At 47.6% G+C, this 26,581-nt stretch overlaps 1 protein-coding gene across 2 annotated transcripts in view; it reads left to right on the forward strand.

Moving 5' to 3' along the window:
- PRRT1B (proline rich transmembrane protein 1B) overlaps positions 1 to 26,581 on the forward strand; it is a 55,976-nt gene that overhangs the window by 11,936 nt on the left and 17,459 nt on the right. The window contains exon 3 of one of the 2 annotated variants that reach the window (XM_083160910.1): positions 2,453 to 2,623. Coding sequence is in view for 1 of the 2 variants with exons in the window: in XM_083160909.1 (XP_083017035.1) it covers positions 20,700 to 20,709 (10 nt within the window). In the remaining variant the exon portion in view is untranslated. Of the gene's footprint in view, positions 1 to 2,452; positions 2,624 to 20,461; positions 20,710 to 26,581 lie in introns of those variants that run through there. The other variant, XM_083160909.1, reaches the window with a different exon arrangement.

Raw genomic sequence — 26,581 nt, forward strand, 5'->3', positions numbered from 1 at the left:
GAGAATTTACGCTATGAGGAGAGATTGAGCAATCTGGGACTATTTACACTAGAGAAGAGACGTTTAAGGGGGGACATGCTCAACATGTATAAATATATTAGGGGCCAATATAAGGAACTGTCAAACACCCTTTTTTCTGCTAGAAAGGAATCTAGGACGCGAGGGCACGAGTTTAGATTAGAAGAAAAAATTTCTTTACAGTCAGAGCAGTCAAACGTTGGAACTCTCTTCCTGGAGAAGTGGTGTCGGCAGACACTATAAATACGTTTAAAATAAGGTTGGATAAACATTTATTGGTTAAATACATCCACGGGTATGAATAAGTAACAAAATCTGTCTTTAAAATATCAGAACATACTGTACAACAAGGGATAAGATACTATAAACATAGGTTGAACTAGATGGACGCAAGTCTTTATTCAGCCTCACCTACTATGTAACTATGGGGTTTATTCTAGTTCATTCTTTCTGTCAAAATCCTTCTTAGATGGACAAAACCATGTGCACTGCAGGGGGGCAGATGTAAAATGTGCAGAGAGAATTAGATTTGGGTGAGTTATTTTGTTTCTGTGCAGGGAAAATACTGACTGCATGATTTTACACTGCAATATTGATCTCACTTTGAAGAAAAACCCCACCCAAATCTCTCTCTCTCTGCACATGTTACATCTGCCCCACCCGCAGTGCACATGGTTTTGTCCATCTAAGAAGGATTTTGTCAGAAAGAATGAACTAGAATAACCCCCTATGTAACTGTCACATGAGTTATCGGCCTAATGGGTCAAAATCTGGTGAAAAACCTCCATGTAATATAAGTGTATGGATTTAGTCACTGACATTAGCCGGCCAACGGAAGTATCGTGTTGCCTCCACTGCTGAATGTCCGTGCGGAAAGGATGACGTACGAGTTTGTTGTCGTTACTTTAGCTTCACAGTAACTGTCGCTTCTACGGAAACAATACTAACCGTTTCCACCACATTTCTATACGGTCTGTTGTGGAATCGGTCATTCTAAACTTGCACGTTGTCGACTTTTTAGGGCTGCGCGTGCACAGAACCGTGTGTACTACAAATCCCATCCTGTGTTAGCCATTCCTGGTTATAAGGGCATTGTTTATGTAATACTGTAATGTAATAATATGTATATTTTCAGGCACAGATCTTTAATGTGTACAGGATGCCTATCCTGATGTACATCACCTGACCCACCAGGGAAGGGGCGTGTTCTGAACAGAGAGAGACGATTGGCCGGCTCTGGGTGAGCTTCGGTCAGATTGGGCCGGTGGAGTCTTTAGCCGGTATGGTCATTGATAAACTATTTTAAAGAGGAAAAAAATGCTGATTGGACAATGTCCATTGCGTCCAATCAGATCCTAGCTGCCATTTTATAGCATTTACTAAAGGCATGATATCGAAAATCTGATTGTTCCTGTGGTCAACATCAACACTTTATCCTTTTTAGAAGGTTTGATCAATCTCAGTGTGTGCTTGTGAATATTGATGTACTAATTAGTTCCTAGATCCTAGACCAAACCATCAATTTACCACCCCCCATGGTGAATAGGAACACTATATAGGGACATAGGTTTATAAAAAAAATATATATAAGTATAATTTAAAGCCCCCAGTACAGTGCATGTATATCTTGTGCCGTGACGGTCTTCTGTATAGCCCAGCACCCACCTGTCTAGAAACATAGAATTTGATGGCAGATAAGAACCATTTGGCCCATCTAGTCTGCCCCTTTATCCTTCAGGTAATCTCAATATTTGATCCTTATTTCTCTGTAAGGGTACTGGGTCGTCAGAACCGACCTATCCTCCCGAATACCGCCAGGCACTCGAGTCAAGCCCGGCGGCTGTTACAAATGTACAGGCTGTACTACCTGCAATGCGATGACCACCACAAAGACGTTCTGCCATCCACACTCAGGAGTCAAGTTTAAAATTAAACACGCTTTGACATGCACCAGCTCTTTCGTTGTTTATCTTCTCAAATGTCCATGCGGACTATGTTATGTCGGTAAAACGATCCGGACGTTCCGCGAAAGAATCGCCCAACATCGATCAGCCATCAGGGCTGCTCTGAACAATAAATCAAATGATCAGCCAGTAGCGAAACACTTCGCCCTTCTGAAGCACAATCTGGCTAGCCTACACTATACGATAATCGATCATGTCCCTGAAAATATCCGAGGAGGCAACAGGAACAAAAGACTTCTACAATTGGAGTCTCGCTGGATCTTCAGGTTACAGACTGTCACCCAGAGGACTAAATGAGCAAATCTCATTCAATATTTTTCTTTAACATTTTTTCATAATATTTACCTTGTGTCTCTCTAACCCCTTTTTCCCATTTTTGCTGTATTACAGTTGATTGTACTGTTCTTGTATAGTATTGCACGTAACTTTGCTACGTTCTCACAATGGTGTATTTTTCTTGTGTTTCCCAGCTACAGCGATCTGCGCTGTCAGGTTGCCCAGCAACCAAGACGCTTGCACGGGAATCCTGGTGTGAGCGGTATCTCTGTCCCCACCATGTGACTGGCCCGGCAGGAAGTGAACGGGGGCGTGGAGCAGGCAGCGCAACACTGACTGGGACTGTCTGTTGGTTATCTATTTAGGTGAGTGTTCTATGTGTTGCAAGTTTTTCTAAAACCTTGAAAACGGAGTAAAATCCGAAACGTCGGTCTACAACCACGCTTACTGTCATTTTTTCCAAGTCCAGTGGAGTGCCACACCACCACAGTCTATTACCCTTTCTGTGTGCAGCACCCGGGCAGCTGTTCTCCCTGCATCGTGGAGTGACAGTACCTACAAATTCTCTGTAAGGATATCAATATACCTATCCCAAGCATGCTTACATTGTACTACTGTATTTGCCTCTACCACCTCTGATGGGAGGCTATTCCACTTATCTACTACTCTTTCTGTGATGTCATGGTTCCCTCACATTTCCCCTGAATCTTCCTCCCTCTAGTTTCAGTGCATGTCCTCGTGTTCTGTTGCTCCTCTTCCTGTGAAGAATGTCTCCCACCTGTACCTTCCTCCCTCTAGTTTCAGTGCATGTCCTCGTGTTCTGCTGCTCCTCTTCCTGTGAAGAATGTCTCCCACCTGTACCTTGTTAAAGCCCTTGATATATTTGAAAGATTCTATCATGTCCCCCTTTCCCTTCTCTGCCCTAAAGTATACATATTAAGATCTTTTAGTCTTTCCTGGTACGTTTTGTGATGTAGGCCATGCACCATTTTAGTTGCCCTTCTTTGTACAGTCTCTAATGTATTTATATCCTTCTGGAGATATGGCCTCCAGAACTGAACACAATACTCTAGGTGAGGTCGTACCAATGACCTATACAGTGGCATTATTACTTCTTTCTTTCTACTGCTGATACCTCTCCCTATGCAACCAAGCATCTGACTTGCCTTCTACATTGCTTTGTTACATTGCCTACCTGCCTTTAAGTCCCCTGAAATAGTGACACCTAGATCCCTCTCTTCCTCAGTAGTTTCCATTATAGTGCCACTTATACTATATTGAGTCTTTGGATTTCTGAGACCCAAGTGCATGATTTTTCATTTTTCAGCATTAAACTGTAGTTGCCATGCTCTTGACCATTCCTGTAATCTACCTAGATCATCAATCATTTGTTTTACCCCTCCTGGTGTGTCTACCCTGTTGCATACCTTTGTGTCATCTACAAAAAGGCACATTTTACCCTCAATTCCATTTGCAATATCACCAATAAAGATCTTTAAACAAGGGAAGGGAAGTATAGAGAGAGAGAGAGAAAGAAAGAGAGACAGACACATAGGGGGATGCATATAAAGAGCAATTTCCATTAGACAGCGCTCACTCCGTGTGTAAGTACCTTTCAAAGCAGGGAGTTAGGTCTAGGGTATTATAAATGGTTCGGAGAGTTCAAGGTCAAGGCGGTCCAGGTGTCGTCCTCAGCAAGGGACATCCCCTGTGGTTCTCTATACTCACTCCATTTAAGCCATTTCAAGTGGATCGAAGTGGCTGCTGAGGTATATTGGATGTTTGTGGTTTCGAAAAGGAAGTGTTTATGGACCTTATCCACTATCTGCCGGGCCGATGGAACCTCTACTGATTTCCAGCATTGACCAATAGCTGCTTTGGTAGAAATTAGAATATGTCTCAGAATGTACAGGTCGCTGCCGGAAATCAAGTCAGAGCGGTGCAGGAGTGCCAGCGTTGGGTCTAGCCGCACCGTGGTTCGAAGGACAGTGTTAATAAGGGAAGTTATTTCATTCCATAATGGGCTTAGCCTTGGGCATTCCCAAAACACATGTAATATAGTTCCCACTCCTCCACATTGTCTCCAGCACATTTGCAAGACATGTGGCCAGATGGCGTGTAATCTAGTAGGTGTGAAATATGTCCTGTGACATAACTTAAAAAACATTTCAGCGTGAGTCAAGCATTTGGACATTTTGAAGCCTGCGTATAATATGGAGTCCCATTCCTTTTCAGTAAATGTAACTTTTAGGTCTATTTCCCACTTCAACTGGGCTGGGAGCTTACCATGTTTTGTGTTTGATATGAGGTGGTCGTACCATTGAGAGATTCCCCCCCTATGGGTCTGGCGTGACAGTCTGGAGGTGAGGATTTTGGGGGCAGGTTGAATCTCTTTGGGGCCTGTACGTGTGGACATAAGCCAGTGGCGTATCTGGAGGTATTTATAAAAGTCATTTTTAGGTAGCCCATGTTCCTCCTGCAGTGTGGAGAACTGCAGCAGATGTCCCTCCCGTGCCATCTGCCTCAGAGAGGTAATCCCCGCTCTCATCCAGTTATCTAGTCTTAAATTTGGGATAAGTGTAGAGATAGCGGATAGCGATAATTTAGCACATGGTAGGCTGATCTCACCGCAGTCCCCAAGCACTTCCGACCATGCCTCTAAAGTCGTCTTAGTGGCCGAGCAAAGTTCAGTTTTATTAGGTACGGCCCGAGGGGGAACCCAGAGGAGGTCCCCCAAAGGGACGCCCAGTGTTAGCGAATTTTCTAGGGTTACCCAGGGTTTCGATTTCTTGGTGTCTAGCCAGTCCCTAGCTTGGCTCAGTCTGCAGGCAGAATAATATTTTTCCACATCGGGGTATCCGACTCCTCCCAGGACCTTTGGTAAAGCCATAATTTTCCTGGATATTCTGGGTTTTGTGCCCTTCCAGATATATTTAGTGAACAGGGCATTAAATTTGCAGAACAGGGATCTGGGGGGTCTCCTAGGTATTGCTCTAAATAGATAAATAAGCTTAGGGAGGAGGATCATTTTTGAGTCCGCCAATCTACCCAACCAAGAAATTTCGTGCATAGACCACTCCGAAATTAACTTACTGAGTGCTCCCAGGAGTGGCATATAGTTACATTCATTTACAAATGAATCTTTGGTAACGTACACTCCCAAATATTTAATTGCTTTCGCCTGCCATGCATATCGGTAAAGGTCCTTCATGCGAGCTACAGAGGCAATAGGGATGTTTAACGGCAGAGCCTCTGTCTTAGACGTGTTTAGCTTATAATAGGAGACTAAGGAATATGCCTCTAGGACTTCGTGCAACGCAGGTAGAGATCCTTCAGGCTCTTGTAGGCAGAGGAGGACATCGTCAGCAAACAGGCAAATTTTGTGAGATAAACCGCCAATTATCGGACCAGCAATCCGGTTTTCTGCCCTGATTTTAGCCACAAGAGGCTCCATGGCCAGGACAAAAATAAGCGGGGACAGGGGGCACCCCTGTCTAGTGCCGTTAGAAATTGAAAAACTAGAGGAGAGACAACCGTTCACAAACACCCTCGCGGAAGGACATGAATACAACGCGAGTATAGAGTCCAGAAATCTCCCCCCAAAGCCGAACCTTAAGAGCACCTCCCTCAGGTATTCCCAATGTAATCTATCAAACGCCTTCTCGGCGTCCAGGGATAGCAGTAGCAGTGGAGTTTTATACCAATAAAGATCTTAAAAAGCACTGGTCCAAGTACAGATCCCTGGGGTACTCCACTTGTAACCTTTCCCTCCTTTGACTGTACTCCGTTTACTACAACTCTCTGTTTTCTGTCCTGCAACCACGCTCTTATCCATTCAACTATCTTAGAATCCAATCCCAAGCTTTCAAGTTTTTTTAACTTTCTGCGATGTGGGACAGTGTCAAAAGCTTTACTAAAGTCTAGATAAGCTACATCTACAGCCCCACCTTGATCTATTACTTTAGTCACCCAGTCAAAAAAGTCAATAAGATTTGTTTGACATGATCTTCCCCCAGTAAACCCATGCTGTTTTGATCCTGTAAATTGCTGGTTTTGAGATATTCTATAACTCTTTGTTTTAAGAGTGTTTCCATCAATTTCCCTACTACTGATGTAAGGCTCACTGGTCGATAGTTGCTTACCTCTTCCTTGCCTCCACTTTTGTGCAGTGGGACTACATTCGCTGTTTTCCAGTCCTCTGTGATTACTCCAGTAGCTAGTGACTGGTTGAATAATTCTGTTATTGGTTTTACCAGCTCCCCTTTAAGCTCTTTTAGTATCCTTGGATGTATCCCATCTGGCCCCATTGATTTATCCACTTTCAGTTTTGAGAGTTCTATGAGGATTTTCTCCTCTGTAAATGTACTTGTTTCTCCCTCAGGTTTTTTTTACTATACTTGCAACTTAACTGTGGCCCCTTCCCCTCTCTTTCAGCAGTGAATACTGAGCAGAAATAATTATTAATATGATCTGCTATTACATTGTCCCCCTCAAGAAGACTTGCCTTTCACTTATATACCTAAAAAAAGTTTTCCCCCCTTTACCCACTGATTGGGCCATTTTCTCCATCTGTGGATAAGTGCTTATTAATCAGAACAGTGCGATTCTTAGCAATATAACTTGGACTTCAGGGGCACAAAGCATTACAAGCCCCATATATATATATATATATATCTCTTACATATATGATGTCTGCTATTTTCCTGTTTGTTTGTCCGGTATGCATTCGGACACTGTTGGACTGATTTGGTTGAAACCAATGCAAGTTGGCTTGATTGGGTCCAGATTAGGTTCACGGCACTAACACCTCTAAACCCGACCCCATGGGGGTCCCAGGGGCTTAAAAGGGGTTGAAGATGTGGAGATTAACAAAAGAAAATGTGGCCAGATCCGGGAGCTGACCACAAAGAGGAGTATGCCGGGCACACCATGGGATCACCACAGAGAGGAGTATGCCTGGCACACCATGGGATCACCACAGAGAGGAGTATGCCGGGCACACCATGGGATCACCACAGAGAGGAGTATGCCGGGCACACCATGGGATCACCACAGAGAGGAGTATGCCGGGCACACCATGGGATCACCACAGAGAGGAGTATGTCGGCCACACCATGGAATCACCACAGAGAGGAGTATGTCGGGCACACCATGGGATCACCACAGAGAGGAGTATGCCGGGCACACCATGGGATCACCACAGAGAGGAGTATGCCGGGCACACCATGGGATCACCACAGAGAGGAGTATGCCGGGCACACCATGGGATCACCACAGAGAGGAGTATGCCGGGCACACCATGGGATCACCACAGAGAGGAGTATGCCTGGCACACCATGGGATCACCACAGAGAGGAGTATGCCGGGCACACCATGGGATCACCACAGAGAGGAGTATGCCTGGCACACCATGGGATCACCACAGAGAGGAGTATGCCGGGCACACCATGGGATCACCACAGAGAGAAGTATGCCGGGCACACCATGGGATCACCACAGAGAGGAGTATGCCGGGCACACCATGGGATCACCACAGAGAGGAGTATGCCTGGCACACCATGGGATCACCACAGAGAGGAGTATGCCGGGCACACCATGGGATCACCACAGAGAGGAGTATGCCGGGCACACCATGGGATCACCACAGAGAGGAGTATGCCTGGCACACCATGGGATCACCACAGAGAGGAGTATGCCGGGCACACCATGGGATCACCACAGAGAGAAGTATGCCGGGCACACCATGGGATCACCACAGAGAGGAGTATGCCGGGCACACCATGGGATCACCACAGAGAGGAGTATGCCTGGCACACCATGGGATCACCACAGAGAGGAGTATGCCGGGCACACCATGGGATCACCACAGAGAGGAGTATGCCTGGCACACCATGGGATCACCACAGAGAGGAGTATGCCTGGCACACCATGGGATCACCACAGAGAGGAGTATGCCTGGCACACCATGGGATCACCACAGAGAGGAGTATGCCTGGCACACCATGGGCATAGGGAGCATGTTCAGGGACTTCTGCTGGATGGATTTGGATGAGAGCTTCAGATGACACCAGGCAGCCACCTCCTGGGTCTGTTGGGAGAGCTGTGAAGCTTAAAACAAGAGAAGGATAAAGTTAAAGTAATGCCAATAGCACAACCAAACCCGAGCAAAGCTGGGCACCTCAGTGTGTGTGTGTATATATATATATATATATATATATATATATAGTATAGACGGGTTGCCGGCACTCAGCTCCAAACAAATCAAAGGGCCCCGTGCCCTCGGTAAAGACCCTGGCAGGGTCAAATGTAAACAGAGGACGGCCGCGGCACTGGGGACTTCAATGAATGAGACAGAAAGACAAGCTTGTTCTGTGACGTTTCAGCCTTTAATCCAGGCTTTTCTCAAACAGCTTACATGAAAATAAAGAGAACACGCACTTTATCATAAGCACACAGCACTTTAGTTATTGAAGCGCTGTTAGCAGTTTTTTCTGCTCTTCCTAAGCACTGTCAGCACTTTATTCATTCATTGCACGATGCACCAGCACTTTGGCAACTCATGGACAATAATCTGATTTTTTTCTGAATGTGGGATTGTGTATGGACACTGGCGATTTTTTCACAATTTTTTTCCTTTTTTTCTTTGCGATTTAACTGGTTCATCAGCCCCTTTAGCCTTTGAAAAAAAGGGAAGTTTTCTTTACAAAGCACGTGGCACTTTCTGTTGCGCATTTACACCTAATTCCATTAAAGCCGACAGGGGCCCTTATTCTGGTTGGTGCGGATATTCCCGCATTCTTACGGAGCGGTCCGCACGCCACGGTGTTTTGCCGCATGCGGCCATCGTCCGTAGAAACGCCCACGGGTCCTCCGCATTCGGACGGACTCACTCTTTAAGAACAGGGCGTGTTTACGGACGACATACAAACCATGCGTGTGCGGGGGAAACACTCCGATTCTGCACGGTATTACAGAGTATTACAGAGTATGCTCGGAAATACCGCATCCGAACGGGAGCCAAGCGGTGCTACCGCACGTAAGCGGAGGATTTACGCCAAACAACCCACTATGAAGTATCTTCTGCAATACATCACATGACCCACTTATTATACATGTCTAATACACATGTGTATTGATAGTATTAATATTCAGTCATGTCCATTGTTAGCAGTTTTTAAGTGTGGGACAAGTACAGCATATGTGGGGGATTACTAAGGTTTCCTTGAAGCAGCAATGGTTTCAATTAAAGCACTGACAAGCGGCCTATTAGTGAGTAATGAGTAAAGGAGTAGATTCTATTGGGTTCAGGTGTTAATGGTTGTAGTCATTAGGCGTACGTTCGCCTACCGCATGAACGAGTGGTGTCCGCAAAGCAATAGTACACTTGTGGACACCGCACATTTCTGCCCTTTTTGATCGCGTGCATTCGGAGTGGTTTCCGAATGTACGCCCCCCAACATAAGTGTACTCCCCCGTGTCCGCCCATGTTTCCGCCCCGTTTTGCCCACTTTGAAACTACGCCCATGTGTCATTCCGCATGACGCCCATAATACGCCCCTATTTCCCGACTGATAGCGGTGAACAGTTTTGTACGGGATTTGGCCGAACTGGTACCGAGTCAAGGCGTGGCACATGCGCGTAGCGTTCTCCACGCATGCGCAGACGCCGTAAAGACGCGATCCGTAAGTACGCGGTAAAGTCCGCGTCAATCAGAATAAGGGCCAGGGTCCTGTGTCGACCACCCGCCAATATGCAGCAGACAGGGGAAACCATACACCAGCTTGTGACACTAACACCAGGTTCCCTGTTCAGCTAATCTGAATCTGAGGCGGAAGGGATCCTTTTCCAGGATGATGCAGAACAATTGGTAGGAAAAGATAACCCCAAGAACATTTACCAAGAACTGTTCAAATACAAAAAACGTGAATTGGACTTTTTTTACCATGGCCTTACATTGTCCAATTATTATAGGGACAAGAAGATCCCTAGGGGTTTTCGTATACGTAATGTCCCCACGATAGGCCGCTACAAGGCGGACTTCTGCATCAAATGGACCTCGATCCTGAATAAATGCTCTTTTGACCTCCTCCTCCTGGTCATTGAGGAGTCAAAAAAGGAGTTTGAGGCGGCTAAAATCAAGTTCAAGGCATATGAGGACCTAAATATGCCTAAATTACAAAATGAAACATCAACAGATTGGCTAGCCAAGTTGGGCGCAGACATAGCCAAATATAAAGATGAACTGATACAGTTTAAAAATGCAAAACGCACGAAGGTGGACCAAGATTACGAGCTCCAGCGCGTTTACGGCTGGCTCACAGGGGCCTCCTCTGCTACCGAGGAGCGACAGGGGCAGAGACGTAGAACGTATCGCAGTCGAACCAGATATATGGCAGATTCCGCCACTACAGGTACTGACAGCGACACAGGCGACAACAGAGACATCCCAGGTTCTCGTCCCTTTAGGGGTTCGCACGCGGGCTCAAATAGCTGGCAAAGATCGTCGCGAACCAGAAGGGGGCGCCAAAACCTCCGGGAGAGGAAGAACAGCGAGGAAACCCCCGAGGTCCCGCAAGACTTAGTCTTCAACTTATCCTCACGCACCTTGACACCGATTGAAAACAAGCTGTTGCACAGAGGATTGTCCTTTATCCCCACCTGTCCTGTTGATCCCCTGCAAAATAAAATTGAGATCTACCAGTTGAATCGCAAAATTCGATTAAAAGAACATTTTAAGGATGTGCCTAGCCAAGATAAGTCCATTGCCATCCCGCCACACATTACTGCGTTTAAACCACGATCTACATTTGAACCCACAAGCAATAATGCCTCTTTAAAAACCTATACGAGGCTACTAGAAGCAGAATTCAAGAAAACGAATGACATCAAGATACCATCGAATAAATGGAACCTCTCACAAATGGAGCGTAAAGCCTTAAAAGACCTGGCGTCCTATCAGGACATTATCATCCGTCAATCGGATAAAGAAGGATCGATTGTAATCCAAAATGTGTCCGATTACAGAGAGGAGATCCAACGCCAGCTGGCTGACACGACGGTTTATTCCAAGCTCCGAGGGGACCAAACTCAGACCTTCAAGAGGGAATTGGACTTGTGTCTGGGGAGAGGTGTGCGGGATGGGATCATAACGGACTCCTGTAGAAAATACCTTACAGTTGAGTTTCCGGTGAAGCCCATCCTGTACACCATTCCTAAGATACACAAACACGCTACTAGGCGGCCAGGTAGGCCGATTATATCGGCTCGGGGGTCTATCTTCCAGCCGATTGCGGTGTACCTGGACGGGTTTGTTCAACCTCTTATTCAGTCCAAGCCCACATTCTTGAAGGACACAACATCACTTCTGATTGCTCTTAATGATTTGGGACAGTTACCGATGGATTGCTTACTCATCACCATCGATGTTTGCAATTTGTACACGTGTATTCCCCATCAGGCGGGAATACAGTCTATGCGCAGACTCATTTGCAACAACATTGCGTACAATGGTCCTGACCCGTCATTTTTTCTGGAGTTATTAGAAATGGTGTTAGTTAGGAATTATTTCTACTTCGATAATGCACATTATCTTCAAACATCGGGGGTGGCGATGGGGTCGAATGTGGCCCCATCGCTAGCCAATACTTACATGTTCGAGGTAGAAAACGACTTATTCTTTGGTGACCCACAGATCAGCAAAAATATCATTCGATATTTCCGATACATCGATGATATTTTGGTGTTTTGGGCAGGTACAGAAGGGTGTTTCAGAGAACTGATTGACCATCACAACAGTACATCACACCCCGTGAAGTTTACCTATAAAATAGAGGCCCAAACTATTGATTATCTTGATGTGACGATTTCTTTGAGTCCTACGGGTATTTCTACCAACATCTATAGGAAACCCACTGACCGCAACAATTTGTTGTTGTCATCAAGTGCCCATCCGCAACATTGTAAGCAATCCCTGCCATATAGCCAATTCTTGCGAGTACTCCGGATTGTGAGCAATCCGGAAACAGCTCAAGTAGAGCTGAGGACTATGATGTCTAAGTTTAAAGAAAGAGGGTACAAACATAAAGATTTGGAAATTCAATGCCAAAAGGCCCTTACTAAAACTAGACAGGAACTTTTAACACCTCAGGTTCCCACTAAAAAACAGGCCGATAAGTTGGTTTGGGTCAATTTATTTTGCCACCAGTCCTCTGCCAAAATTCGCACAGCAAAAAAGTTCTGGCCTATAATCACAAGTGATGCAGGGTTAAATCTACAAGAAAGCAGACTCATGCCAGCATTTAGAAGGGGAAGAAACCTTAAAGACCAACTGGTCAAAACAGATATTACCAATTGGGGCAAAACCACAAAAACAACTTTTCTAACAGTCAACAAAAAAGGCTGCTTTAGATGCCCGCATTGCACTACGTGCAATGCCATGCAATCAGGGTCCACAGTAGTACATCCGTACACAGGCAAAAGGTTCCCCATCAGGTTCTATCTAACATGCACGTCTAGCTTCGTTGTTTACATTATCTTTTGCCCATGCTCACGACTATACGTGGGCAAAACTGAACGGCAGTTCAGAGAGCGGATGGCGTTACATCGTTTAGCTGTCCGAGCGGCCCTTCAAAAGGGCACAAGCGACCAACCGCTAGCACGGCACTTTGCCCAAGCCCGACATCCTCTGGCCTCCATACGTTGGATGATCATTGCTCATGTACCACCACTGTCCAGGGGAGGAGACAGGGGGAAAAAACTCCTTCAGTTAGAAACAAGGTGGATCTTTAAGTTAGACACCTTGGCCCCGAAGGGGTTAAATGAGCAGTTGGGCCTTCGTTGTTTTCTATAGGTGTTTAACTTATATATCCAATAGGTTCACTTGATTAATTTGTACAGAAGTATCATCAGACATGTTGCCCTGAGTTCACCTAGGTGTGATATATCCATTCCTTTTTATTATCCATGTTTTCACAAAGCCTGGGATAAGACCCAGTAGTTGTGAAAGGTAATATTATATTTTTCTTTATCACGATGTTTGTCCTTATTTGTCTATTAGTATGTAATTGCACATCATGTAGGTATAGATTTTTTGTCCGTATATCATTGTATTTTGTTTGTCTACGCTATTTAAAACCACTAGGAATCTTATGCGCAAACCATCTGCTCTATTAGATATTCCGCTGTCAGTTTAATTATGTTCACATTATTTTGGTTATTTTGCAGTGTCACGTTTGTTTGCAGGGACAGCGGAGCACATCTAGTATGACAATGCGCCCATTGAATCATGTTTTTTTTTTTTTTTTTTCACATCCCTTTGGGGTTTAATCCATTACACGCACGGAACAGAGAAAATAATTTTTTTTCAACAAATCTTTATTGTTCACTTTGTTTGGCTCACAGATCGGCTGGTTACTGCGGTAACCACTGAACTGAGAGTGACGTCAGACGCAGGCGCCGGTTACAGACGCCCGGAAACGCACGCTGTCCCTGGAAGCCAGGGTGATGCTTCACTGTATTTAAGAGGTGAGTGTTCTCTTTATTTTCATGTAAGCTGTTTGAGAAAAGCCTGGATTAAAGGCTGAAACGTCACAGAACAAGCTTGTCTTTCTGTCTCATTCATTGAAGTCCCCAGTGCCGCGGCCGTCCTCTGTTTATATATATATATATATATATATATATATATATATATATATATATATATATATATATATATATATATAAAAGGCTAAATCCTCCTCACCTTTGTGAAGTACCGCCAGTGACCACTAGAGGCCACTCAATGGACCAACATTTTTAAACCAAAATGATCTTCCAGCCTTCCTTGGTATGGAGAGAGGGAGCTGTGAGGACAGAGATTGGATGTAGGAGCAGATGGGGACTAAGCCCATTTGGACTGGCCTTTAACTAGTTTAAATGATAAAGGGTTAGTGTACATTGAGGTTCCCACAGGAAAGTGGTCAGCTTGTCGGCAGCCACCGTTTGTGCACCAAGGACTTCATGTACATCTAACTAAGTGGGGTACATTTATATATATATGCCACCCAGACACTCGTCAATCAATAAAAGTACTGAAATCTCATATATACTAAGTCTAAGCAGTGGGGTTTGCACCTGCCACAAAGCCACAGCATTCTTGTCCCCCACCCCCCATAAAAAAACCTATCTCTGGGTGGAATGTTGGCAGAAAGGACTGAACAGATCTCTATATAACTGAATGTATATTACCTTTTGCAAGCACACTGGAGTTCTGCAGCCCCATACACACTAGGCATACACACACACCGTTCTCTCCCCCCTTACCCTTCTGCCTCAGAGAACCTGTAGTGTGTGGGACTAGCTTTGCCCTCTGTAGAACAGTCACATTGGAGAACTTTGGCCAGAGAAGAAAGCTGCTTAAAGCTGTACCATTGAATGTCTTTAGGTTTTCACATGGCAAAATCCAAATTGTTGCATGTACCCAACAGGGCGGATTATCTAATCGGTAAATGATTGGATTGTTTCAGATGTCATTGTGTGATTGATATGATTATTGGGCTATCAAACTGTCCGTTTAGATAACAGCAAAATTGATGTGTTCTACTGGTTTATGGGAAAGTGGTTCCCATGATTATCTGCTAGGACATGGGCAAGGCAACAATTTGACCCCGAGAAGGTCATTTCTGTGCACTGTAGTCACGCGGAATCTGCTCCCAATTTCAGAGCCCATTGCGTCACACTGTATAGGCTGTTACCTGTTTGGGCTCCTAACACCCACATAATCAGCGGTGGCGCAGGGGCCACAGCAGTATAATAATAATGCAAACATTTGCTCCATAACAAATCTTACAGTTTGCACTTATTGTATTGCGTAATATAAGGGAATTATGTGATTGTTAAAGAACAAAACAAAAAACAAAGAAAGCATTACTGGAAGCCTGCAAACTCCATTAACCGCAGGGCAATCAGGACTGGCACCCTCGGCTTAAGCTATCATCGGTACAGGCCCCTGGGAACACCCTGCACCCATAAATATACTTATCTCCTCAAGATCAGATTTCTGGCACTAACTTCAGAAATAGGACACGAGCACCATGTTGGTAAAGACTATGCTGGAGATATGCCATGCCATGCCAGGACTCTAGCACCGGACTTTCATAAGCTGTGCATGGGTATTCTTTCCCATGGAGAGGAGGCCCACAGGGAATCCACGCATGGCCCTTTTTTCTTAATCTACCTTTGATTGACTGTGCACCGCCTATGTCTACTTGTATCTCGCCTTGTGTTAGGGATGGCCCTTGACCATCGATGGTTGGCAACCATTGTTGGTTTGACACTGATGATCAATAGTTTTGCTATAGATGGTGGAGATCTGATGGTTTTCTGCCATAGATAGCTAACCACACAGTGAGGGTATTTTCGTGGCTGGCACTAAGCCCCACCCTTGCATGCCCCATATGGCCTCTTCACTGATTGGCACACCACTGATCGCCGCTGATTGTATAAACCAATGATGGTTTCCTGCCATCAATATGAACCACCAATGGTAGCCGTGATGGAGATTAGATGTTGTAGACCCTTCGATGGCTATCTGTACCTTGGACCTGGTTCATACCCAAGGCTCTGTCCCGGTGTAACACAGCGCTCTATGCCGGTGTACCACAACGCCCTGTGCAGATGTAATGCAGCGCCCTGTGCCGGTGTAACGCAGCAGTCTGTGTTGGTGTATTGCAGCACTTATTGTGTCGTGTAACGCAACACCCTGTGCCGGTGTAATGCAACACCCTGTGCCAGTGTAATGCAGCACTCTGTGCCGGTGTAACGCATCGCCCTCTACCGGTGTAATGCAGTGCTCCGTGTTGGTGTAACGCAGCATTCTGTGCTGGTGTAATGCAGCGCCCTGTGTTGGTGTAATGCAGCAATCTGTGCCAGTGTAACGCAGCACCCTGTGTTGGTGTAATGCAGCATTCTGTGCCGGTGTAATGCAGCGCCCTGTGTTGGTGTAATGCAGCATTCTGTGCCAGTGTAACGCAGCACCCTGTGGGTGTATCGCAGCATTCTGTGCCAGTGTAACGCAGCACCCTGTGTTGGTGTAACGCAGCATTCTGTGCCGGTGTAACACAGCTCCTTGAGTTGGTGTTACGCAGTGCCCTGAGTTGGTGTAACGCAGCACCCTGTGCCGGTGTAATGCAGCACCCTGTTCCGGTGTAACACAGCGCCTTGTGTTGGTGTAACGCAGCATTCTGTGCCGGTGTAACGCAGCATTCTGTGCCGGTGTAACGCAGCATTCTGTGCCGGTGTAACGCAGCAACCTGTGTTGGTGTAATGCAGCATTCTGTGCTGGTGTAACAGCACCCTGTTCCGGTGTAATGCAGCTCCCTGTGTTGGTGTAACGCAGCGCCCTGTGTCGGTGTAATGCAGCGCTCTGTGTTGGTGTAATGCAGCATTATGTGCCGGTGTAAAGCAGCACCCTGTGTCTGTGTAATGCAGCGCCCTGTGCCGGTGTAACGCAGCGCCCTGTGCCGGTGTAATGCAGCGCCCTGTGCCGGTGTAACGCAGCGCCCTGCATGGTGTAACGCAGCTCCCTGAGTTGGTGTAACGCAGCTCCCTGAGTTGGTGTAACGCAGGTTCCTGAATTGGTGTAACACAGCTCCCTGAGTTGGTGTAACGCAGCATTCTGTGCTGGTGTAACGCAGCACCCTGTGTTGGCGTAACGCAGCATTCTGTGCCGGTGTAGCGCAGCATTCTGTGCCGTTGTAACACAGCATTCTGTGCCGGTGTAATGCAGCACCCTGTGTTGGTGTAACGCAGCACCCTGTGTTGGTGTAATGCAGCATTCTGTGCTGGTGTAACAGCACCCTGTGCCGGTGTAACACAGCTCCCTGAGTTGGTGTAATGCAGCTCCCTGCGTTGGTGTAATGCAGCTCCCTGAGTTGGTGTAACGCAGCACCCTGTGCCGGTGTAATGCAGCGCCCTGTTCCGGTGTGACACAGCATTCTGTGCCGGTGTAACACAGCATTCTGTGCCAGTGTAACGCAGCACCCTGTGTTGGTGTAATGCAGCATTCTGTGCCAGTGTAACAGCGCCCTGTGCCGGTGTAATGCAGCTCCCTGTGTTGGTGTAACGCAGTGCCCTGTGCCGGTGTAACGCAGCGCCATGTGTTGGTGTAATGCAGCATTATGTGCCGTGTAACACAGCGCCCTGTGTCGGTGTAACACAGCTCCCTGTGTCGGTGTAACGCAGCACCCTGTGCTGGTGTAACGCAGCTCCCTGAGTTCGTGTAACTCAGCTCCCTGAGTTGGTGTAATGCAGCGCCCTGTGTTGGCGTAATGCAGCATTCTGTGCCAGTGTAACGCAGCATTATGTGCCGGTGTAACGCAGCACCCTGTGTTGGTGTAATGCAGCATTCTGTGCCGGTGTAACAGCACCCTGTGCCTGGGCAACGCAGGGCCCTGTGCCGGTGTAACGCAGCGCCCTGTGTAGGTGTAATGCAGCTCCCTGTTTCGGTGTAACGCAGTGCCCTGTGCTGGTGTAACGCAGCTACCTGAGTTGGTGTAACGCAGCTCCCTGAGTTGGTGTAACGCAGGTTCCTGAATTGGTGTAACGCAGCTCCCTGAGTTGGTGTAACGCAGCATTCTGTGCTGGTGTAACGCAGCACCCTGTGTTGGCGTAACGCAGCATTCTGTGCCGGTGTAGCGCAGCATTCTGTGCCGTGTAACACAGCATTCTGTGCCGGTGTAACGCAGCATTCTGTGCCAGTGTAACGCAGCACCCTGTGTTGGTGTAACGCAGCACCCTGAGTTGGTGTAATGCAGCTCCCTGAGTTGGTGTAATGCAGCACCCTGTGCCGGTGTAATGCAGCGCCCTGTTCCGGTGTGACACAGCATTCTGTGCTGGTGTAACACAGCATTCTGTGCCAGTGTAACGCAGCACCCTGTGTTGGTGTAATGCAGCATTCTGTGCCAGTGTAACAGCGCCCTGTGCCGGTGTAATGCAGCATTCTGTGCCAGTGTAACAGCGCCCTGTGCCGGTGTAATGCAGCTCCCTGTGTTGGTGTAACGCAGTGCCCTGTGCCGGTGTAACGCAGTGCCCTGTGTTGGTGTAACGCAGTGCCCTGTGCCGGTGTAAAGCAGCGCCCTGTGCCGGTGTAACACAGCTACCTTTGTTGGTGTAGTGCAGCGCCCTGTGTCGGTGTAACGCAGCGCCCTGTGTCGGTGTAACGCAGCTCCCTGAGTTGGTGTAACGCAGCTCCCTGAGTTGGTGTAATGCAGCATTCTGTGCCGGTGTAACAGCGCCCTGTGCCGGTGTAACGCAGCGCCCTGTGTTGGCATAATGCAGCGCTCTGTGCCGGTGTACCGCAATGCCCTGTGCCGGTGTAATGCAGCGCCTTGTGCCGGTATAATACAGTGCCCTGTGCCATTGTAATGCAGGTGTAATGCAGTGCCCTGTCCCGGTGTACCGCAATGCATTGTGCAGGTATAATGCAGCACTCTGTGTCGGTGTAACGCAGCGCCCTGTGTCGGTGTAAAGCAGCGCACTGTAATGATGTAACACAGCGCCCTGTGCTGGTGTAATGCAGCTCCCTGAGTTGGTGTAAGGCAGCACCCTCTGCCGGTTTAACATAGCACCCTGTGTTGGTGTAATGCAGCATTCTTTGCCGGTGTAACAGTGCCCTGTGCTGGTGTAACGCAACACCCTGTGCCAGTGTAACGCAACGCCCTGTGCCGGTGTAACGCAACTCCCTGTGTCGGTGTAACGCAGCACCCTGTGCCGGTGTAACGCAGTGCCCTGTGTTGGTGTAATGCAGCATCCTGTGCCGGTGTAACGCAGCACCCTGTGTTGGTGTAATGCAGCATTCTGTGCCGGTGTAACAGCGCCCTGTGCCAGTGTAACGCAGCGCCCTGTGTTGGCATAACGCAGTGCTCTGTGCCGGTGTACCGCAATGCCCTGTGCCGGTGTAATGCAGCGCCCTGTGCCGGTATAATGCAGTGCCCTGTGCCGGTGTAATGCAGCACCCTGTGCCGGTATAATGCAGTGCCCTGTGCCGGTGTAATGCAGCACCCTGTGCCGGTGTAATGCAGCACCCTGTGCCGGTATAATGCACACCTGCGATGCACCTGGGATGTGTGCTGAGAGATTTAGGTTTTTCTATGCACAGGTGTACTGTGATCTAAGCAGTATAGACAGCGCATGCACTGTTCATCTCTGTGGGCGATAGCGACGCGCAGGACTGCACATCGCCATCGCTATAGGGCAGTGGTGGCTAACCCTGACACTCCAGATGTTGAGGAACTACACATCCCAGCATGCCCTGCATCAGTTTTGCTATTTGGCCATGCTAAACCTGCTATAGGGTATACACATAGACTCTGGTCAGATCACTTAGAAATAGGGCTTAAATTGCCTTGTGTGTATGCCCTTTAAAATGAATAGAGGTCATGTTGCCCTGAGCAACTAGGATACAATAGAGAAATAATAGACAGCATCTGATTGGTTGCTGTGGGCAACATCACATCTTCATTTCTAGAAGCTTTAGTAAATCTAACCCTAATGCTGTGTACACACGGGGGCGATAGGGGCTATAATCGCTGGGAATATGGTCGCAGGCGACCATATTGCCAGTGATTGGGAGTGTGCCCCGGCGATAAATCGGCAGGTGCGCCCTCCCGTTTTCTGCCCCATTGTAATCGCTGGTCGCAGGAGCTTGCTCCTGCGACCAGCTAATTACCTCTGCGGCTCCCCCAGCAGAGGTTCCTTTTCATCAGCGACCATCTCTGGTCGCTGATGCAAAGGAGACACTGGGCAGTATATTGCTCAGGAATATATTGCTAGCAATACATTGCTGAGCAATATATCTCCCCCCGTGTGTACGGGGCTTTAGTTTTCTTCATTAATAGGGTGACACTTTAATGTTCCTAATATTCTGTCTCCGTGACACAACGAATCAGTAAAACGTGTATTTTATCTTATTACCTATTGCATGGACATTGATTAGGAGTTAATCTGGTCCCTACACAAACATGGGTAGCATGGTGACATAACCCCGTACCACACTCCAAGCCGTCCTATCTGCACCCTTTGTACCATGGTGGCATTGAGTAAAACGGTACTACCAGCCTTTGCTGGGAAATCAGCACCAGGAGCTGAGTTCCTATTTGCACAGCCTTCCTCAAACAGGTTTGTCAATTATTAATGACACAGCTGAGAGGCAGGAAACTGAGAGCAGAGGGAGAGGGGAGGAGAGGAGGATAAAGAAAGGTGTGAGTGAGGCAGAGGAGGAGAAGGAAGGAAAGTTGTGGCAATAACACAAGTTGTGTGTGAGGGGAAGGAGGATGACCTACAACCACAGGGCTGAAGGCTGAAGCACAGGATTAATGACACAGGGCTGACAAAGGGACTCCAGCAGCTGCTCCACTTCTAAGTGTGGAATCCTGGACCTACCACCCAGCAGGAGACACAGAGACCATGGCGACAGGTAAGTGTGCATTGCGCTCAGCACTACTTTTATGTTGCTACACCTGACGGACAGACGTTTATGTATGTAATCATAGATGGATAGCTCTTTAACCCAGAATTTCAAAGCCTGTATGCTGGATAAATAGGCTTGTCATAATGTCCCTTTAATCCGGAACACCTAAGATTACCATAGGTTCTGTGGCTGCCTAACTTCAGCCTACAGTATGTTTCACCTGGCTGTCACAAGTGAAATTGCTGCCCCCAATGCACAACTCCTAACGTGCCCTCTCCAGGAGGGCACATTGCTCTGCTCCTGCACTCCCCTGGTTTTTACGATTGCCATCACCTGTGGTGAAACACCATTCTGAGCAATTTACCAGTTCAACACAGGTGCTGGCAATCATACATTACCAGGGAAGCCCAGGAAAAGAGCATTGTGTCCTCCTGGAGAGGGGCATGCTGGGAGGTATGGATAATGTAGGATTGCCAGCACCTGTGTGGAGCTAGGTAACTGATAAGAAAGGTGTCACCACAGGTGCTGGCAATCATACATTACCAGGGAAGCCCAGGAAAAGAGCATTGTGTCCTCCTGGAGAGGGGCATGCTGGGAGGTATGGATAATGTATGATTGGCAGCACCTGTGGGGAGCTAGGTAACTGATGATAAAGGTGTCACCACAGGTGATGGCAATCCTACATTACCAGGGAAGCCCAGGAGCAGAGCATTGTGTCCTCCTGGAGAGGGGCATGCTGGGAGGTATGGATAATGTAGGATTGCCAGCACCTGTGGGGAGCTAGGTAACTGATAAGAAAGGTGTCACCACAGGTGATGGCAATCATACATTACCAGGGAAGCCCAGGAACAGAGCATTGTGTCAGCCTGGAGAGGGGCATGCTGGGAGGTATGGATAATGTAGGATTGCCAGCACCTGTGGGGAGCTAGGTAACTGATAAGAAAGGTGTCACCACAGGTGATGGCAATCATACATTACCAGGGAAGCCCAGGAGCAGAGCATTGTGTCCTCCTGGAGAGGGGCATGCTGGGAGGTATGGATAATGTAGGATTGCCAGCACCTGTGGGGAGCTAGGTATCTGATAAGAAAGGTGTCACCACAGGTGCTGGCAATCTTACATTACCAGGGAAGCCCAGGAACAAAGCATTGTGTCCTCCTGGGGAGGGGCATGCTGGGAGGTATGGATAATGTATGATTGCCAGCACCTGTGGGGAGCTAGGTAACTGATAGGAAAGGTGTCACCACAGGTGCTGGCAATCATACATTACCAGGGAAGTCCTGGAGCAGAGCAATGTGTCCCTCCTGTATGCTAATGGACCAACCCAGGCATGTCCAAACTGCGGCCCTCCAGCTATTGTGAAACTACACATCCCAGCATGCCTTGCCAAAGTTTTAGCATTCCCTAACAGCAAAACTGTGGCAAGGCATGATGGGAATTGTAGTTTCACAACAGCTGGAGGGCCATAGTTTGAACCATTCCTGGACTAACAGATCCATGCCACCATCCGCAAGGCGCAGGTTGTATGTCCTGCACACGTTTGCTGCCCACAAGCCGCTTTGGTTGGCTGCCGGGCTACAAGCTCTGATTGGCTCATGAAGAGCTGCCAAAAGCGGTGTAGCTAAAGGGCAGGCGGTCCCGGCATGGTGTCACCCATATGAAGACCGCACAACCCGCACCCTGTTAGTTAGCGCCTCATGGACAGCTCAATAGCTGAGCCACCCAAAGACATTTAAATGACAGTATGTGTGAGCGCCTAATGCATGGAACCTGGGGCGGGCGTCCCTACCTTAATCCGGCCCTGCTGACATCTTTTGTTAGCTGATGTCTATTCAGGTGGGAACCTCCCAAAGGAAGGGACCTGTGATCTCGGGGTTTCAGCTGTTTAGGGAGAAAGAGATTAGTTTTTACAACATGTAAATATGCCCATTAGTATGTTCTCTTTGTTACAGCAGTAATTTCCTTGTTTGTGTTTACACTGCTCAGTACCACCCCCTATTGTTATAGTAGCTGGGGTTCAGGGGGGGGGGGGGGGGGGGGGTATTGTTATCTGACCTCATCCTTATATCTGCAAATAGTATACATACAATAGTGCAGCAGTTTTACGGATCTCTCTGTTTGTGTTCCCCATTAGCATCAGGGTCAAATTCTCTGTACAGCGCTGCAGAATATGTGTGCGCTATATAATAACGGGTAATAATAGTCTCTGTACAGCGCTGTGGAATAAGTGTGCGCTATATAATAACGGGTAATAATATTCTCTGTACAGCGCTGCGGAATATGTGTGCGCTATATAATAACTGGTAATAATAGTCCCTGTACAGCGCTGCGGAATATGTGTGCGCTATATAATAACTGGTAATAATATTCTCTGTACAGCGCTGCAGAATATGTGTGCGCTATATAATAACTGGTAATAATATTCTCTGTACAGCGCTGCGGAATATGTGTGCGCTATATAATAACTGGTAATAATATTCTCTGTACAGCGCTGTGGAATATGTGTGCGCTATATAATAACTGGTAATAATAGTCTCTGTACAGCGCTGCGGAATATGTGTGCGCTATATAATAACTGGTAATAACAGTCTGTACAGCGCTGCGGAATATGTGTGCGCTATATAATAACTGGTAATAGTCTCTGTACAGCGCTGCGGAATATGTGTGCTCTATATAATAACTGGTAATAATATTCTCTGTACAGCGCTGTGGAATATGTGTGCGCTATATAATAACTGGTAATAATAGTCTCTGTACAGCGCTGCGGAATATGTGTGCACTATATAATTACTGGTAATAACAGTCTCTGTACAGCGCTGCGGAATATGTGTGCGCTATATAATAACTGGTGATAATAGGCTCTGTTCAGCGCTGCGGAATATGTGTGCGCTATATAATAACTGGTGATAATAGTCTCTGTACAGCGCTGCGGAATATGTGTGCGCTATATAATAACTGGTAATAACAGTCTGTACAGCGCTGCGGAATATGTGTGCGCTATATAATAACTGGTAATAATATTCTCTGTACAGCGCTGCGGAATATGTGTGCGCTATATAATAACTGGTAATAATAGTCTCTGTACAGCGCTGCGGAATATGTGTGCACTATATAATAACTGATAATAGTCTCTGTACAGCGCTGCGGAATATGTGTGCGCTATATATAATAACTGGTAATAAATCTCTGTACAGCGCTGCGGAATATGTGTGCGCTATATAATAACTGGTAATAATAGTCTCTGTACAGCGCTGCGGTATATGTGTGCGCTATATAATAACTGGTAATAATAGTCTCTGTACAGCGCTGCGGAATATGTGTGCACGATATAATAACTGGTAATAAATCTCTGTACAGCGCTGCGGAATATGTGTGCACTATATAATAACTGGTAATAAATCTCTGTACAGCGCTGCGGAATACGTGTGCGCTATATAATAACTGGTGATAAAAGTCTCTGTACAGCGCTGCGGAATATGTGTGCGTCACTGATGATATTGTTTACTGACATAATTTACCGTGTAAGCACAATATCGTTCTCCTGGGTTTAGTGCCAATATCATTAATGATCTCAGCGGTAGTGCCCGGACTTCATAGTCTGCTTCTCATTTGTTGTTTCATCGATTCCAGCCAAGTGGCCTTTGGATTCATTTTATTTCATATTATAAGGCTTGATCAAATGGGTGCCGGATGACGCTCCGCAGTCGGTATTTCGATGATCAGTACATTGACATTGGGATATTGACTGACAGCGGCTATTCTCTCTCATGAGGGACCATGACCCCCATAGAAGGAGAATAGAACCTGTGGCGGGTGCAGTAAGCCACCGAGCCCTCAAGGGGCTTTGTTGCGCTCGCCCCCTGTCGGAGTATCGGCAACCTGGATCCCGGTATCGGCATACGGACTGTTGGAATCCTGTCTGTCAGAGCGTCATACCACATCCGATTAAAGTGTTACATTATTATTACATGGAGAATCTGAACGTGCAGGGTGCGTCTTTCCTCACAGACCCATGTGGTGGCCCTACACCCGGAAGAGGATCAGTGCAGGGAGGAGGTCACAGGTCCGGGCAGCACAGCTCTGTGCTGCCCGGACACAGGTGAGGGGGGAGGGGGCGATGCGGGCGGGGCGGCGGGGGATCGGGGCGGCGGAGGGATGCGGTAGAAGCCCATTGGCTTCTATGGGGCATCGCCAGATTTTTAACCCGGCGGGGGATGCTTAGAGCATCCCAAAATGCGGTTAAAAACCCCGATAACGGGGTTTTTACCGCATTTCTTATTTAGAGAATCTCCCCCCTAGAGAGCTACCAACAGCTCACATTTTCTAGAACCTCTAGTAGGTGCCCAGGTGCAGTCATTACTCACTGACTCATTTTACAAGATCCACAGGTAGAGCTAATTGCTTTACTTGTGACTCTGAGGAGATCTGGACAATGTGCACTGTTGGTAGCTCTCAAGGACTGGAGTCAGCCACCCCTGCGCCTGAATGCCAATGTGGTCACCGGTGGTGTATTCCTCCATGTGCCATAAACTGCATCCTTCAGCCAGAACTATGTAGTGACTAGACCTGTGCACAAGCTAGGGGATATGGGGGAATGTGACAGTTAGTAATGACTACAGCTGTGCACCAGCTAGGTGATCTGGGGGGATGTGACGGCTAGTAATGACTACACCTGTGCGCCAGCCAGGGGATCTGAGGGGGGGGGGATGTGACGGCTAGTAATGACGACACCTGTGTGCCAGCCAGGGGATCTGAGGGGGGGGGGATGTGACAGCTAGTAATGACTACACCTGTGTGCCAGCCAGGGGATCTGAGGGGGGGGGGGATGTGACAGCTAGTAATGACGACACCTGTGTGCCAGCCAGGGGATCTGAGGGGGGGGGGGGATGTGACAGCTAGTAATGACGACACCTGTGTGCCAGCCAGGGGATCTGAGGGGGGGGGGGGGATGTGATGGCTAGTAATGACTACACCTGTGTGCCAGCCAGGGGATCTGAGGGGGGGGGGATGTGACAGCTAGTAATGACTACACCTGTGCGCCAGCAAGGTGATCTGGGGGGGGGGGGATGTGACAGCTAGTAATGACGACACCTGTGTGCCAGCCAGGGGATCTGAGGGGGGGGGGGGATGTGATGGCTAGTAATGACTACACCTGTGTGCCAGCCAGGGGATCTGAGGGGGGGGATGTGACGGCTAGTAATGACTACACCTGTGTGCCAGCCAGGGGATTTGGAAATCATGGACCATTGAAACCACTCGAGGACCGGTTTGGCCAGCCCTGATCTAGACTCTATTCTTGGTCACTCGATATACAAAGCTGTCAGGAAGAAACACCGATAAAATACATCATTTTGTAAGGGGGAAATAACAATTGTAATACTTACTGTATAAAGTGTGGCCAGCTGGAGCATTGTCATTGTCATGATGGGCCTATGATTATGTGGAGGATTAGCGCCATTGATAACCTGGCGCTGTGCACATGACATCCTAAGTCCGGATTGATCTGTTGATCGCAGCTTATCGATCTACTCAATGGAAATAGAACAATATTGTAGAATAACCATATCCTCAGCCCCACACGACGCCTGCATCCTCAGCAATAACCTGCCGTTTGCTGGTAGTTCACTGATATAGTCATGGGTTGTGTCATCGCTGCTTTAGCGAGACCAGTTATCCGCATTGTGATTGGTCCAGGCTTTCTTCGCTCCGGGAGACCAGAGGACAAGACAGTCCAACCCTTTGCTCATCCACTTGCTAATGGTATCCAGGGATGGGGAACCTTCAGCCCTCCAGCTGTTGTTGAGCTACACATCCCAGCATTCCCTGCAACAGTTTTAGCATTGTCAAATGGCAAAATGATAGCAATGCATGCTGGGATGT

Source organism: Crinia signifera, chromosome 9 (assembly GCF_055691185.1).
Source record: "Crinia signifera chromosome 9, ASM5569118v1, whole genome shotgun sequence".
NCBI classification, from domain to species: domain Eukaryota; kingdom Metazoa; phylum Chordata; class Amphibia; order Anura; family Myobatrachidae; genus Crinia; species Crinia signifera.